This window comes from Lycorma delicatula, chromosome 3, assembly GCF_047948215.1.
Source record: "Lycorma delicatula isolate Av1 chromosome 3, ASM4794821v1, whole genome shotgun sequence".
Taxonomy (NCBI): Eukaryota; Metazoa; Arthropoda; class Insecta; order Hemiptera; family Fulgoridae; genus Lycorma; species Lycorma delicatula.
In genome coordinates this window covers 21,780,534-21,796,498 of record NC_134457.1, presented here as the reverse complement: position 1 = coordinate 21,796,498, position 15,965 = coordinate 21,780,534, and the positions used below count along the sequence as shown (strand labels likewise).

The following is a 15,965-nucleotide window of genomic DNA, read 5'->3' as shown; positions in this document are numbered from 1 at the left end:
GACTTACTTACGGATGGATGTAGGTTCTGTTTGAAGTATTTGAGGTTTCATATTTCTTTGTGATTTTAGTTTGGCCGCCCCTTCACAGTCGATTGCTTATCACAATTACTTCAAAGTTTTTAATCTTCTGATCACGTTTTGGTAATTTTTTAATAATGGAATGGCCGTGTTCTTTTCAGAATAATATTGTTTCCCGTTAATATGAAACGGGTTTTTCGTTCGTCTTCCTTTTCATTTTTATAAGAGATGGATTTAATTTAGTATTATCATAAATATTCTCATAATTATACTCTCTCTTTTAAGAATAATTATTCTTTCTTCTATTGGTAAAAATAGAAGAATTTATATATATGTATATATACATCGATTAATCGATAATTAATAATAGTTTCTTATAGATAAAAAGAATAATAATAATAAGCTGCGTTTAAGGTGTACTGTAAGTAAAAATAGTTTAAGATAATTTATATAAAGTAAAATATACACAACTAAATATATTTCGGTGCAGATTATCATTAGTAGTTAAAAAATATAATATACGTTAAATAGAAGCAAACTTCCCCAAAAAGAAAACGACCAAAGCCATAAAATTAATCGTGCTTAGAGAAGTTTATAAAGTCAAACCGTATCTGAAAACTAAACAACCGTACTGTGAGCAATCCCAGCGATAAGTAAAATATTAGTTTGCTACATCGGTTTGTATTACGAAATCTCTGCCAATATGTTTTATATTTTTGTACTGTATTGGTTTAATTCTCTCCTAAATATCTATGTATTGTAATTGTTTAATCGACTACTTAAACAGTTTAATTATACGTACATATAAGGGGACGGTTGTTCAGTAATTGAAGAGCTAATTAATAACCGCAAAAATTATTTAATAAAGTAAATTGAAAGTGTATTGACGTTAAAATTGGCACCCCCGAAGTGGAAAATATCAGCAACTCAAAAAAAAAATTTTCCATTATTATTAACTCTTTTGTTTATTTCAGAATGTCGGCTCCGCTTGAAACTTATCGCGGGAGAACATGTTGCATCGAATTTCATTTTACGAAGCTGTAAATCCGGCTGAAATAAACACGTGTATGTTAAAGTATTACGGTAAATGTGTATTAACCGTGCAAATTTTAATAAATGTATGGAACAGTTTAAATCAGGCAGAACACGTGTCATCGATTTTGATTGTAACGGAAGACCGGTGGAAGTTTTCGACTGACGCTTTGAAAAATCGCATAATTATATTATTCGCATAGAAATAGAAATTTGGGAAATTGCTGAGGGTTGTACCGCGAGTACCGACACTGTCCACTCCATTATCCACGATAAGTTGAATTACCCCAAAATATGTTCAAGGTTAGTTCGGGACGAGCGATTCAAATTCACAAAGACATCCGAATTCACATCTGTACGGAACCTAAGACACGGGTTTTAGCGGAAGATATTGTTGTATTAGATCGCATTATATAAGTAAATTCTGGTTAAACTTGGATTTTCATTTTGGGCCGAAATCTAAACGTGTGTGTACGGAATGGAGACGTCCGAGTTCGCCCGCTGGGGAATAAATTCAAAATTTACACGTCATCCGCGATGCTGTCGTTTTGGGATTATAAATGCCCTCTTATTGGCCTATATTGCGATTACTTGAAACGACGTACTTTTCTAGTACTATTGTGACATCCTAGAAAATAAAATGTGAAAACGGTCTGGTTCTTTCTCTCAAAAAGCACGATCTTATGTACGACAATGTCCGTCACTGTACCGCTCAAAAAATAAGGAAAGCTATTCAAAAGTCGGGTTTGAGGCGTCGCCGCGTCCACCTGGTCCCTGTCGCACCATCAGAATTTTTGTTTGTTTGTTCCTCTCAAAGAGTTTTTTTAGTCGGGACCATGTTTGGCGACAAGGAGGGGGATAACGCAGTTTCCACAGGCAGGCAAAGTCAGGAAGTATAAACATAGTGAGGAATTTTTTTTGAAAAAATCAGGTAAAAGTCAAAAAAATTACAAAAACTTTAAGATAATAACATTTTTGTTACCGAATTAAGTTTAATAATGTTAGTGGATAAAGTACTTTTTATGTGATGCCGAAATGTATTTGATTTACTTTCTCGGCGTCGGGAAGTGGTGACCCCATCGCCCAGCACGTTGCAACTACTTGCATCAAGGAACCGTTAATATGTCCTGTTCTTACTTACATTCCCTATGTATTTTTTTTTATATTAAAGGAGGAATATTCCAAATTACAGTTAATCTTTTCACTGTGAAATTTAAAAAAAAATTAAAGGTTAACTGTTTTCTTGGAATTTCTCTCAAACCACCTTAAAATTTTTTTTTGTATTTTATGTGATGAATTGCTTTTAAATGGCGTTTATAAAGTCTGTTTAATAACTAGTGGTTAGATATAGTTACACCTAGAATTCAGTCGGTTGAGAAGAGGTAGAGAGGTGTATTTTGATTTTTGTGATGTTGATAAAATGTTTGACTGGGCAGTGTGGGCCGAAAGGCAGTGACTTCGCACAGTAAAAGAAAGCAGCGTAATGAAATAATTAAGATAAGGAATTCCGATCCTTCACTGAAAACCTTTTTTATCTCCCAGTGGTACTTCAACTCAGCCGGCTAAAACTTTTGATCGACAGGTGTGAGAACGGTAGTTGTGATACATCTGTGTGTTCTTTGCCCTCTGATCTTCTAATCAGAGTAATTACGTTTCAGCAGCAAATGATATATTTGAATCTTCGACCTCATTTAGCTCAAAATGACAACACAATTACTTCTTTAAGTTATAGAGACGGAGATTATGCGGTTTCTCAGTGTTGTACAAAATAAGTTATTCTTAAGTTCATTTAAAGATATCGGTGTAACTTTTAAAATTATGTTTCCTGCTGGTTTTATAGCGTCAAAATTCCAGCTTGGAGCTACTAAATGCTCTTAAGTCATCGATCACGGATTTGCTCCATATTTTATTAGCATTCTGTAAAATCAGCTACGTTATTGTGTTAATTATTTGGCATTCTTTATCTTGGATGCATTAAATAAAATTGTACAGAGGGGTCAAACGGACTTATTTGTTGTACGCTTTTTTATACAGAGACAAAAAAATTACGAATAAGATATTATAACAGTATATTTTTGAGAAAGTCCACCGCTCAGCAACATCTGAATGGTTTCGTAGAAAATATCTCGTCCCTAGATAAATATCTATGGATGGACCAAATGTGAATTTAAACTTTTCAGAAATGTTCAGTGTTTAGCCATAGAGGAATGTCCTGAAGGAAAGCGTTTGGTGAATATTGGTGTTTGCGCTTTACATGTTATAAATGGAGCCGTGGCAATAGGGATTGAATCTGTCAAAGCGAATACCCTTTTAAGCGATATTTACATCTTGTTTTATGGTAATCCAGCTCGGCGTGCTGTTTTACTTTTAGTTGCCTCGATGTTCATTTTTATGCAAGAAGCATTTTTATGCTGTTTGTTCTCTTTTTTTTGTGCTTTGCAATACAATTACTGGAAAAAAATTATCACAAAAATAGCCTAATTTTAAATGTAGGTTGTAAAAAACATCATTAAAACAAATTTTAAATATTAATGTAATAAATAAAAAAAAACGTGAATCGGGCGTCTATGTGGAGGTTGCAAAAAAAATGTATAATTTGCAGAGTAAATGGCAGTAGCATAACATTATGAGAGTCAGGAAATTTTTCTTAACTTGGTCAGGAAAAATGAATCTTAATATTCGATGAGAATCCTGGGTTATATAGTGTATGCGGTACAAGAACGGTTCGGACGCCGAGGTGAACGATTCTTTACTACCGGAATAAGATAGCTGACAGAATGGCGGGACAAGTGCCTAAATGTAGCCGGTATTATGTTGAAACATAGCGTTAGTTTCATTGTCATTTAATAAATAATAATTTTTGTAATCATTTGTCAGTTATTGAACGAATCTCGTGTGTATATATATATATATATATATACACACAACTTCTTATGATGGTTCTTTATAGAAATGCGTATTTAGTTGCTAATTTTTGATCTTATTCGTTATCCTTTCCAGAGACGAATTATTAAAAATATACAATGGAAGTAGCTGTGTTTTAATTCCCCTTTCACTGCAATAGTAAATTATTATATTAATTCATGTGTATTTATTGAAGGAGAGTTTTAAAAATGCGTTAATTTTATTACTTTTTTTGTTGTTGTATTAAACGGTATGTAAATCGCACTTCGTTATGCACCACTACTTATTGGACTGTCTTAAATTTACATCACTTTTTTCCATTAATTATTATTAAGTAATAATTTATCTACTGATATCGCTTTATTTCCATTTAATACGAATTATCTTATCAATATTGTTAGTTTATCTCTCTGTACTACTTGCATTTTTTCTATAAACTGCTGGTTTATTACGATTTAATGATGTTTAATAATAATTATTGTTTAATTGATTTTGTATTTATAGTAATTTGTAATAAGATTTGTGACTTGGAACAGCGCTAGTTATGATTTTTGTTCGGTGCCAAGTGGGCAGGGATGACGAACAATGGTCGTTTTTACTTCATTGTACGAAGTAAAGAAGTATTGTGATCCCGAAAAATTTCGGTTTTCAGATTTCAACGGAAATGTCCACTTTGACCACTCCTGAATCCATTTTGACTAGTTTCGGCGTGAGATACATACTTACGTCTGAACGTACGTATGTATTTCGCATAACTAAAAAACGATTAGCCGTAGTATGTTGAAATTTTGGATTTAGGACTGTTGTAACATCTAGTTATGCACCTCTGCTTTTAATTGTAATCGACTGGACCAAGAGCGTCCAAAATACAAAAGATTTGGATTTTGGACTTCTTCTTAACTGCAGTAATAAGCTCTAATTGAGCGCTCTTCAACGATGTATCAAAGTGGTACTTACTTTCACTGGTTCCAGAGTTATATCCAAATTAAATTTTAATTAATTAAATATTTGGATCTTATAAAGGAAAAAAGGCACATCGGTTTGAATCCGACTTCATATACATATATTTTTTTTAACTTTTTTTTAAACTTAAATATATTGATTTATTAATAATTATTAACCTCCGATTAAAAAAAAAAAAAAAAATCGGAAGTTATTAGTGAAATAAAATTTTATATACTTTTCATTTTAATTAAAATTTTTTTACAGAGGTTAGTTATTATTATTGATATTAATAAATCAATATATTAAAATTGAAAAAAAAAGATTAAAAAAGATATACGTATATGAAGTCGGATTCGAACCGATGTGTGCATGGTTACGGATCCGACACGTTCTCACCACTTAACACCACGTAACTACTTGAGCGTCGTGAAACAAAATTATTTATATAAAGTAATATAAAATGCTAATACGGATTCCAGAAAAAAAATGTGATGTATGTCGCGTCCACCGCAATTCAATTGAGTAACTGTTCACTTTATTAAAAAAATTTGAGGATCTTATCTCACTTTCAGATGAAATAAGTTTAAATGAAATACATTAAAAAAAAAGTGTATATGTAATTTAACAGGCGTACAAGTAAGTCATGTGCTGACCACATCTGATTTTTTATTTCACTGAATCTGTTTTTGAAAGCTCTTTCACAATTTCGTACATTATACGTCAGATGTTTTCGTTTACTCCTAATTCTTTTATTTACTTTCGGTTAAAATAATTTTTTTTTTACAATCCAAAAATAAATTTTAAGTCACTGCATTTGTTTGTGATATTTAAAAAACAATTATATTTCAATTTTAAGGGTTTTTTTACAGTTAAGTATTTCAACTAATTGCTGAATTCTGTGCTTTATCGTTTGTTACGCTTAAATGCCGCATTGTTTGCTCTTTTGTCACGCTAAATATATTTTCTTCTTTTTTATTTGACGTGTGTTTATTTACGCTACTGTAGGTTCAATTTATTGAGTTTTTAATGTTCTTTGTGCTTTAGTTTGTTTTATATATATGAAATCGTGGATTGTTGTAAATATCGCTAACCTTGTAATTTATTTAATAAAAAAAGACGATGTAGATGTTAAAATTTGCAATATAAATAAAAACGTAAATATTCATGTCCTATTCGGTGTTTTTTTTTCTGTAACTGGTTATTATACATTTGTCCTTTGATCTTTTATAGGGTAGGTTTTAGTTGTAGTTAAAAAACTGAAATATTTCTTTCTATCGAAAATTATATTGCGAGCACACAAATTTATATTTTTAAGGATCTGTTTACGTCTTAATATTATTAAATGAGTTTTCAGCTGTTTCAGTCATAAATAGATGTTTAAAAGATGTAAAAAAATAATTTTACTTGCTTTTCTGTAACTCACAATATTTTTTTCCATGTTTGTCCTCAAATCTTACATCCTTAATTTAACATACTTCCTGACATTTCCGATTGATGAAATTTTGCACCGTAAGTAAGGTCGGATGACAATACAATACTCCACCGTTATTTTTGCAAACATCCCCCCTACGGGAGTAAATGAAGGGTGCGGGTGTAAAAAAATTGCCAAATGGCCATGCGAGGTTTTTGGGGTTGCAGATGACAAATCCGATAGTCGTTTGACGTAAAAAAATTACAAAAAATTGATACGAAGGTTTTTAGGTTTCGGATTTGACATTTGTCATCACACACACACACACGATTTTTGGCGGGCAGTATGTTGAGTCACAGCTTCTTAATGAATAATTTAATTAAGTAAATGAAAAAAGACTTCATATAAAATTTCATTATGCAAAAACTTCACCGTTTCGTTACTTTGTATAGTAAATGTTTGATTGAAAATTTGCTTGATATTGATAAATTTATTAGAAATTTCAATATATGTTGTTATCTTTTGAAATTCAAATTAACCTACTAATTAAACTTGTGCAATGTATGAAATAATTTGATTAAATTATGAATAAAAAGAATAAAGCAAGTTTTTAAAAATTTTGAAAAATTTTTGTGATATTATTTTGTGGTAAGTAAATCAATAAAAAAATTAGTCGTTTTTTTTTGTGGTAAATAAATGATAAATATGACAAATGTAATAAAATATTTTACGCCGGTCCGGTTGATAATTTAACATGTGTTTTTTTGTAATATGAGTAGTTCGCAATAGCGGCTTATGTAGATGTAGATATGACGTAATTGGTAATTGTTAAAAGTACTTTCCTTTATGGAGCCTTTTTTAAAAAATTTTTCAAACATCTCAGGTTCACTATCCTAATAATAATAATAATAATTATTATTATTATTATTACTTTGATTTTACTTAAAACAGCTTCTTGGTTATTTTATCAAATTATTTTTTAATTTAAAAAAAATTTTGATTGACATGTTAATTAAAAATTCAAAAGATTCTGGAAACTGCCAAACCATCGGTCCAAAAAACGGCTGAAATGGAGAGAAAGCAATTGAATAATATTTCATGTTAGGTTGTTATATTATAGTATATATAATTAGGTAATTAATTTAAAAATAAAAATTGCCTTTCGCATTATTTTTCATTTTTATTTAAAAAAAAAAATATAATAAAATTGAGTTTAATGATTTTGTGTGATCGAAGTATCGGTTGACAGATGCACATGGGTACAGAGTGTTTGACGCGCCCCCCCCCCCCCCCTATAGACCTGATGGACATTGATATCTGATACGATCTTATTGATAAATAAAGTACTCTTAGAATGAATCTCGGTAATACTGATCTTTTTTTATTTTATGTACAGCCCGAAGTTAATTTTGACCTATTCATGCCCAACAGGGATTATAGAAAGTTTACATGTCACTGAGGCGGTTTCTTCTATTAAGAGTGTTATGATCAGTTCCTTTTTCTGCTAAGAGCAACAAGAATTGATCAGTCATGTTTATCGTGCTTAGGTTTATTATTGTACCTTCGTTATACGATTTTCTATACGTAAATTGTTTTGTTAATGAGCAGAGGTTTTCATGAACAGCCGTAATTATTCTATTATTATTTTGATATGAATTATAAGAAATTATTTAGATGCGGTCTGTAATTAAGCAGTTTTCGTTTGAAATATGTTATTCTTATCAAGGCAGTTTTGCGATTAGTTTATCCTAGGAAAATGAAAATAATCAGAGGTCATACCATTAAAACGCGATAGTTTGTGTCATTTCTATATATATATTTATATATCTACGCTCAATGACTCGTTTAGTTGACACTACGAAGTAGCGTACACCGCTACATATTTATAATTACTACTCGCTATAAAAGTATTCTATTTAGTTTTTGGCAGTTCATCACGCCACCGCCTAAGTTATCGATATAAATTAATAATTAATCATTATTAGCACATTAATCATATACGCCTGTATGATAGCTACAATATAACAACAAAGGATAAAAATGTCGATTAAAATTGGTTTAGATCTAAGGGAAAAAGTATTTATATTTATTTATTTTTCTAACAATAGATGAGGAAATGTCATCCGTCTGGTTCAAATGCTTCAACACGTTTCTTCATGTTAGTTTCTTCTTTTCGGATGGTCGCTGCACTTATGCGGGATATTGCTTCTTCGATGTTGTGCTTGAGTCGTTCGATTGTGTGAGGGTTATTAAAAGATATCCATCAGATATCCCAAAAGAAAAAAAGTGGGGGAGAGTTAAATCTGGCGGTCTAGGCGGCCACAGTCCACGAAAAATGATGTGTTCCCCAAAGAACTCGCAGAAAAATATGGTTGTGCTGTTCGCTGTGTGCGCCGTTGTACCGTCTTGCTGCAGCCAGGAGTCTAGTTCATCAGCCTTTAACTGTCAAGAATTTCATGATGATGCCCTGGTAACATTCAGCCGTTATCGTTTCCGTGAAAAAGGATTGGGCCTACGATTCTTTTCCGTGAAATCGCACACCAAAGTCCAACTTTTTGTAAATGTAACGGGGTCTCGTAGAAAATACTGGAGTTTTCTGAACTCCAGTATCTGTCGTTCTTGCTTTTAAGTAGCCGCTTAGGTGAAACCACGCTTCATCAGAGTAAAAAACATAAACACCCAAACATTGCTGCGAATACTATGCAAAAGCCGTTGACAGTATTATAGTCTTTTCCCCTCATCGGGTTCTCGAGCTCATGGACAACGTGACTGCTATACGGACGGAGTTTCAGTTTCTTTGTTGCTCTGCGAACACTCTCCTAAGATATTCTGGTTTGTTGACGCAGCTTTCATATCGACTTTCTTGGTGAATCCGCACAACAAGATACGCGGATACTTTCTAGGGACGCATCACTTAAAACCGTAGGTCGGCCGGACCGTTTACATTCATCCACACTACCGCTTTCTGTAAAACGAGCGATTACGCGTGAAATCGTTGATTTATTAGGCACCCGCGATTCAGGAAAAGCTACCCTAAAGACTTGCTGACATTTTAAGAATGACTGCATTTAAAGATTTAAAGTAACTATTCAACAATGAACGTACGTCGAGCCTGGGAGAAACGCATGTTAGTCCGCTCCAAGCTTACTCAATACTGTCATCAAAAAGAAGGGAAATTGCTTGGCTATCGACTGCTACTCTTCTACCATAAGGTCATCCGTTGGCAACGTTTCCGCCAGCAAAAAAACTAAATTTCCCTTCGCAATGCATTTTCGAATTTAGGATTGCATATCTTTTGGCTCACTCTGTATATATATAAATTATTTATTTATTTATGTGCTCGAAATACAAGCGTTGTGATTTAAAACAAATTAATTAATTTATATCCAAGTTACCTTTAACGCTGAACGTAGCACTACGGTAGTAGAAATTGCAATTAAAGCATTTAGTTAAGATTTAATTTACTTAACTGTAACATGTCACTGAAAAGGGATTAATTATATTATTATTATTTTCATTTCTTCTTTTCTGTTTGTTTAATATTATTCATCGACCAGTTTTCTTTAATTGTTTCTCTTCTGTGTTAATTATATGATGCAGTGTTAACTACCAGAAAGAAATTTAACTATTTCGTTTTTTTTTATTTTTCGTTGTCTGTTAGAAGACCATTACGGTATAAAATTGAAAATCTTTTATTGTCGCTATAAATTTTAAACCATCTGTTTTATAACGGAATTTGAATAATTTATGTTAAAAATATATTGTTACGTGGTTTTATTAATTATTTGTGTTTGCAAGAAAATAAAAAAATCTCAAAATGCATAAAAGATTTCCCTAAAAACTTTTAAAAGGATTATTCACAATCCTTTTGCTAACAGACGGGGAGCGTAAATATTTGCGTGTGTATAATCTTCCTGTTTATCTCTTCTGCATTATGTTGTGATATAACATGACAATTCTGTTATTCAGGCAATATGCTGTTTTTTATACTACTATGAACGTGCCTTTAAAAAAAGTTTTTCCTTAGAAACTTTTTTACTATAAATTTAATTTTATTTTAAAATTAATGCTGTATCTTAAACTAATCTATCTCATATGATACTCAACTTACCTTCCAGTAAGGACCTGGTCGATCGGTTTAAATGTGGCTCGCTTAGATGATCAATTGAACCATACATAGGAAGAGTAGTTTTATCCACTCCTGTATTTATGGTGATCTCCGCAAAGTTGATCGCAATAAGCTGTTTTCATTCTAGGTAAAATATATTTTATTCACTTCGATCTTCCTAAGGATTATCTACGGGTTGATGCCTAGTGCTGGGGGAAGCTGAATTACCCCTCGGGTAAGATTGGTGGTCTTTTTGCACGATTTTCTGAGGGCCAGTCGTCCTTGATACTTCCTTTGAGTGATATTAGGACCTCTTGGGTTATGTCATCTGTATTTGTGCTGTTTGATCCGGCTGTTTCTGCCAATAACCTGTCCGGTGGACTTTTTTTTTCTATCCGGTACTTAAAATCCGGCTCTGAGGTCGCGTTCTTGTCGTCGTACAAAGCTCCCTTCTAACACTTCTTTGTTATTAAATAAAATACAATATTCATATTCATTGCCGTTATAATTATTATAAGTTTTGAATGTTGGATATTATTTGCCGTTTGTTAAATATTCATTTTTACCATTGCTAAAGTCCAAACCGTTTGATATAACAACAGAAATAGGAATTAATATTATATATTAATGCATACAAATAATCGGATTTAAGGGTGTTCGTTTTATATTAAACTATTCAGTATTGACGTTAAACAGTAATTTTTAGCTGCTTTTTATTTCTCTATAAATATATATATTTTTTTTTTACTCAAGTTATACTAGGTTTATACTAGGTGAATAAAAAATTATTTACTAATTTGTAAGAGTATATTTACTCATAAAATTACATTATGCGGTATAATCATTTAACATGTATATTACTGTGAAAGATTAGTTACAAGTATATAAATTGGCGAAAAAACTTTTGAATACCCCTATACGTATCCTACTTCAGTCTTTGTTTGCTTTCCCCTCTTGATTTGTATGAACTGTGTGGGTAGATCCTATTGGATGTACGTGTTTAAAACGCGGTTTTCTATTGGTTCTCCGTTCCCTCCAGTCGGTCTCGTTTCAAGGTGACTGACTGTTGCTTAGTCTGGCTGGCCTCCGGTTGTAGTCTTGAGGAGTACAGCTGTTAGGTGAATCTCTCTTTTAACTGTTGTCTTTACTTAATACATTTGTGCGTTTATTTTGTGAATATCAGTGTAAATTTTGTTATTTTAAACACCGATAGTAGTTTTTAACTGTCATCATGGTGTCCGGAAAATCGGTACGTATCAACTGTGCTTTTTATTTCATTATTCTTTTTTTTTTCCCTAGTTTAAGGTATAGTTCGGTTGCGATGAGAAATAAGTGGGCGTTGAGTCATACTAACCGTCTTCAGTATATTTAAAAATTACTACTTATAACCGCCATTTATAAAATAACACCAATTACTCTTTTATTTCATTTATTTCCTTTTATGTACGTTTTGTTGAGAGTTTTTAGTGGAAAGCTTTTCATTGTATTTTAGTTATTCGAAATAATATTCTGTATTACCATTATAAATGATTTATTTTTAAAAAAATCTGATGTGTAGTAACAAAACAGAAATTTCAAGATGTAATTACAAACACATTTTTGTTTATATATAAATATATATTTATACACACATTAATAATTAAAGGATAACATAAATTTTCAAAATTAAAAAATAAAATAAAATGTCGTTAGCTCGGTCTGTGGTATAAAGTAGTGATTTTATCTAAACACCTGTTACTGAAGTCGGGAGTATTTCGTAATTGTTTTTTGTTTTAATACTGGTTATAAATCTTATAAAGCAAGGACAAATTATTATTATTATTACTATCTATTTTTGTTTTATCAGAATTTTTATTAAATTTATTTCTCATTTTCAACCTCCAGTGATTCTTGTATCGACGGGCGTTCACGGTTCATTGCACAATTCAAATCGCATTCGTATCGTGTATCCGTATCTTTTTCGTGTTACGTGTTACACAAACGAATCATCACTTAACGACAGTAAGATGTAAAGCTAAAAAAGTAGAACAAATATGATTGCATATTGAACAGCTAATATTTATAAAAAATGTACATTTGTAACTCTTTGTAAAGCGGCATCCTTGTCCATTTTCACAAAATTAATCTAGATGATAATAGCGTATTATTAATCGAATAATCGATTAAAATATAAAATGTTTTTATGAAATGTTTTTATATAATATTTATTTTGCTAGCCGTATTAAAATGTAGAATCTTATAAGAAACAAACTATAATTATATTAATGATGCTATTTGACCTTTATTTGTGTGTATGTGTATATATATACACATACACGCATACAACTTGTTCACTAACCCTTAAAAAAATTATTAGTAAAAACCCCAAGGTAAATATTTAATTAAAAATCTCTTGTCATGTTGCTAGATATTATATTAATTAAATTAATCGATAATAAAAATTAAATCACCTATTTACAAACTAATACTGTATTATTTGTTTTAAATAAGATAGTTAAAAAAAAGAAAAAGTATTTATTTGGTATTCATTTAATAAATTTCGCGTTTCTGTTGTTATTTCAACAGTGCATTCGTTGTGATGAAAGATATATGAATACGAAAGGAGTTTTTTCTTGAATCCGTATTACAGCTACTGATAGTTAATATAAAAAAAATACCTTAGTCCTTTTGAAAAGCTACAATGTAATTATTTTTTTTTGCTAGAGCCAGTTTCTTCTTTTGCATTTAACTGGAATTTAAATAATTTTTTTGTTATATATTCTTGGTTTTTTTTTTTAATATTTGGTAGTAATTTGCGTATTCAGTAGTTTATTTGCTTGCCTATTGACATTTACATTTTTGTGTTTTAATCTATTACTATTTCCGAGAACAATGTCTTATTCTTTTTTTTTGTATAGGAAAGTAAAAAGGTCAATGTTAGATTACTGCATTTTTGTAATTAATTATCATAGATTGTGGTTAGTTACAGCTGTTAATATTTGTAGCTTGTCGGACGATTACTCGGTTTACGTACCTGTTACGGATATTACAAACTTGCATTTAAAGGCAGCTAGTCGGTTCAGCTACTTAACCGTAGCTGTATTACCTCTTTCGTAATCCAAATGACTCTCAAATGAGGTCACGACCTCTGACACACAGTTCTTACTTTCTCGGAGGAGAAAAAGGCTTGGAATTATAAATTAAATAAATATTTTTGATAGAATATGAAAAGGGTAATTTTCATTTATAGAGTCAGATTTTGAACTTCATAGAGGGTAAAGGAGAATTGGTGTAAAATTTCTAATTATTACTCGAAACATAATTTTTGCAGTATTTTCTATAGCTTTTGGCGTACTGATGATATCTTATAATTTTATTTACAAAGTAAAGGTGATTTATAATTTATTTAATTTTTTTTGTGATTACTGACTGATCCAAAAATGTTTTGGGAGAGTTTACCTGGATTTGTACATAGGAAGCGGGTTATTTTTTTTAGATATGTGTATATATACAGTAAAACTTGATACTATCAGCACTTGTTTAACCTGACCGTTTACCTATAGTGACCATTTTATTTTATTCCCTGTCGAAAAGCTGATTATGACCTCCTTTTGCAAAGTGGCTTCATATGTTTTACGTGTATAATGATCAAAAAATTAGTTTTATTTTTTCTATATATGCTGTATTATGATTATTGTATTATATATTATTTATCATAGAATTGGGATTTCCAACAAACTTGTTTCACATCTGTACACTATTAAATATTGTCTAAATGAATCTATATAGCTTACCCGAGAACAGCCTACGTAGTAGATGATGGGGTTACCCTAACGAATGAGAAATTTATTTGATTATGTACTTTGTATGCTTAACTGTACTTTTAAATTTGCAGTCAATTTTGTGGAAACAAAATTTTTTTTATTCGTAATTTTCGTGGTTATTCCATCTATTAATGTTATTGACCGCTGACGTAATTGTAGTATTCTCTGAAATGTGGATTTCCCTAAAAAATATGATTCACTATACATTTTTTAAATTGACTGGGTACATTATTTATATCCAATATCTATTGTAATTTTGTATTCAATTAAGATTTAATATTTTAATAATTATTATATTTATTTTAAATTAAAATGTTTAATCGATTTTATTAATTTTATTTGTAATGGTTATTATTATTTTGTAGGTTTATAGATCAACTTGTATGTTTAACTGATGAAAGTTTTGTTCTTATTACTTTGGTACTTTAAATATATAAATTATTAAAAAATTTCAAATACTGTAAACGGGAGAAAATATGTAGAATATGTATGCGGGTTATTTAATTTTTGATTGAGTTTGTGGAATCTTTTTCTTCGTTCAATTGTACTACTAAATTCTTTGTTAATATTTTTTTTTTGTGTATTTTCTTTTTCTCTTCGTTCCGACCACTACAGATCACGTTTGCGTAATTTTGACTTCTTTCCCCCCCCCAAAAGGTTTTCTTTGTTTTGCTCTGATGTCGCCTTTCTTCCGTCTATCTATTCAGGTGGTTATACCTGGTGGTATAACCTTCTTTTTCTTTCTCTCTAGAAACTTATATTCTCGAATCGTTTTTCTAAATTTATCTTTGTCTTTACACAGATCCTTAGAAATTTTTAGTGTTTTTTAGATCTGTTTCTGTTTCTTTAAACCGGTTGGTCTTTGCGGTTCTGTAAAAATTAAATATTCGTTTTGTCAATCTTTGGTCGTTTATTCTGTGTAAATGTCCTTAAAACTGTAATCTTATTTTCTGTATTTACCATTATAATTACAGATTATATTTATTATAAAGTTTATTATTATTATTATTAGATGGATAGGCTTTTTTAAACTTGAAATCACAATTATTATACGTGTGATTAGTAAAAGCATGATCATAAGAAAAAATAATTATTGAAAGAAACATTTCATTCTCAGTGACCACTTTTTTAATTAGACCAAATAGCGGGCATTGCAGGCAATCTTAACAGTTTTTTCGTTCTTTATATACAAATTTTTCGTTCTTTTTTTTCATTTCGGGTCAGAAAAAGTAAAAGTAAAATTCGTTTTAAGTTACTGGATTTTTTCTTAGCTAATTGCTTCATTGATAAAAAATTCTTTGCTTAGGTCGTTCATTAATTTCTTTTAACGTCTTCTCTTCTTCTTTTTACTTTGGTCTTTTTTTATTTAATTATAATTATTAATTTGTAACGTTCAACTAACCCGCTTGATATGTAGGTAATTTCAATTTAAACGGGCGCACGCGTGTTTATATATTTTTTTTATCAGTATTGTCGCTTTTGTTAAGAGCTGCTTCACGTAGATAAATTAGTAAACCTACTTATTGAATATTTTTAGGACATTCCTAATACTTATCGCCGGTATCGCTAAGTAATATTCCACTTGTATTTTATATAACCTGTTGTGCACCGTTTGCTTAATGAAAATTTTATCGCGTAAAAAAACAGCCACGGATATATTAAGTTTTATTATTACGTAATAATAAATTGATTTACTATTTTATGAGTTGTATAGTTTATCTTTTTTATAGTGAATCATTTCATT

General features: G+C 30.6%; 1 protein-coding gene across 5 annotated transcripts in view; it reads left to right on the top strand.

Annotated features, from left to right (window-relative positions):
* The window catches only part of Moe (moesin), a 270,281-nt gene that overhangs the window by 123,985 nt on the left and 130,331 nt on the right, over positions 1 to 15,965 (top strand). For 2 of the 5 annotated variants that reach the window (XM_075359516.1, XM_075359512.1), the window contains exon 1: positions 11,508 to 11,667. The exons of 2 other annotated variants lie outside the window; for them this stretch is intronic. In XM_075359516.1, the coding sequence (XP_075215631.1) occupies positions 11,650 to 11,667 (18 nt within the window). In that variant the 5' untranslated portion in view covers positions 11,508 to 11,649. Of the gene's footprint in view, positions 1 to 11,506; positions 11,668 to 15,965 lie in introns of those variants that run through there. One more of the 5 variants, XM_075359514.1, reaches the window with a different exon arrangement.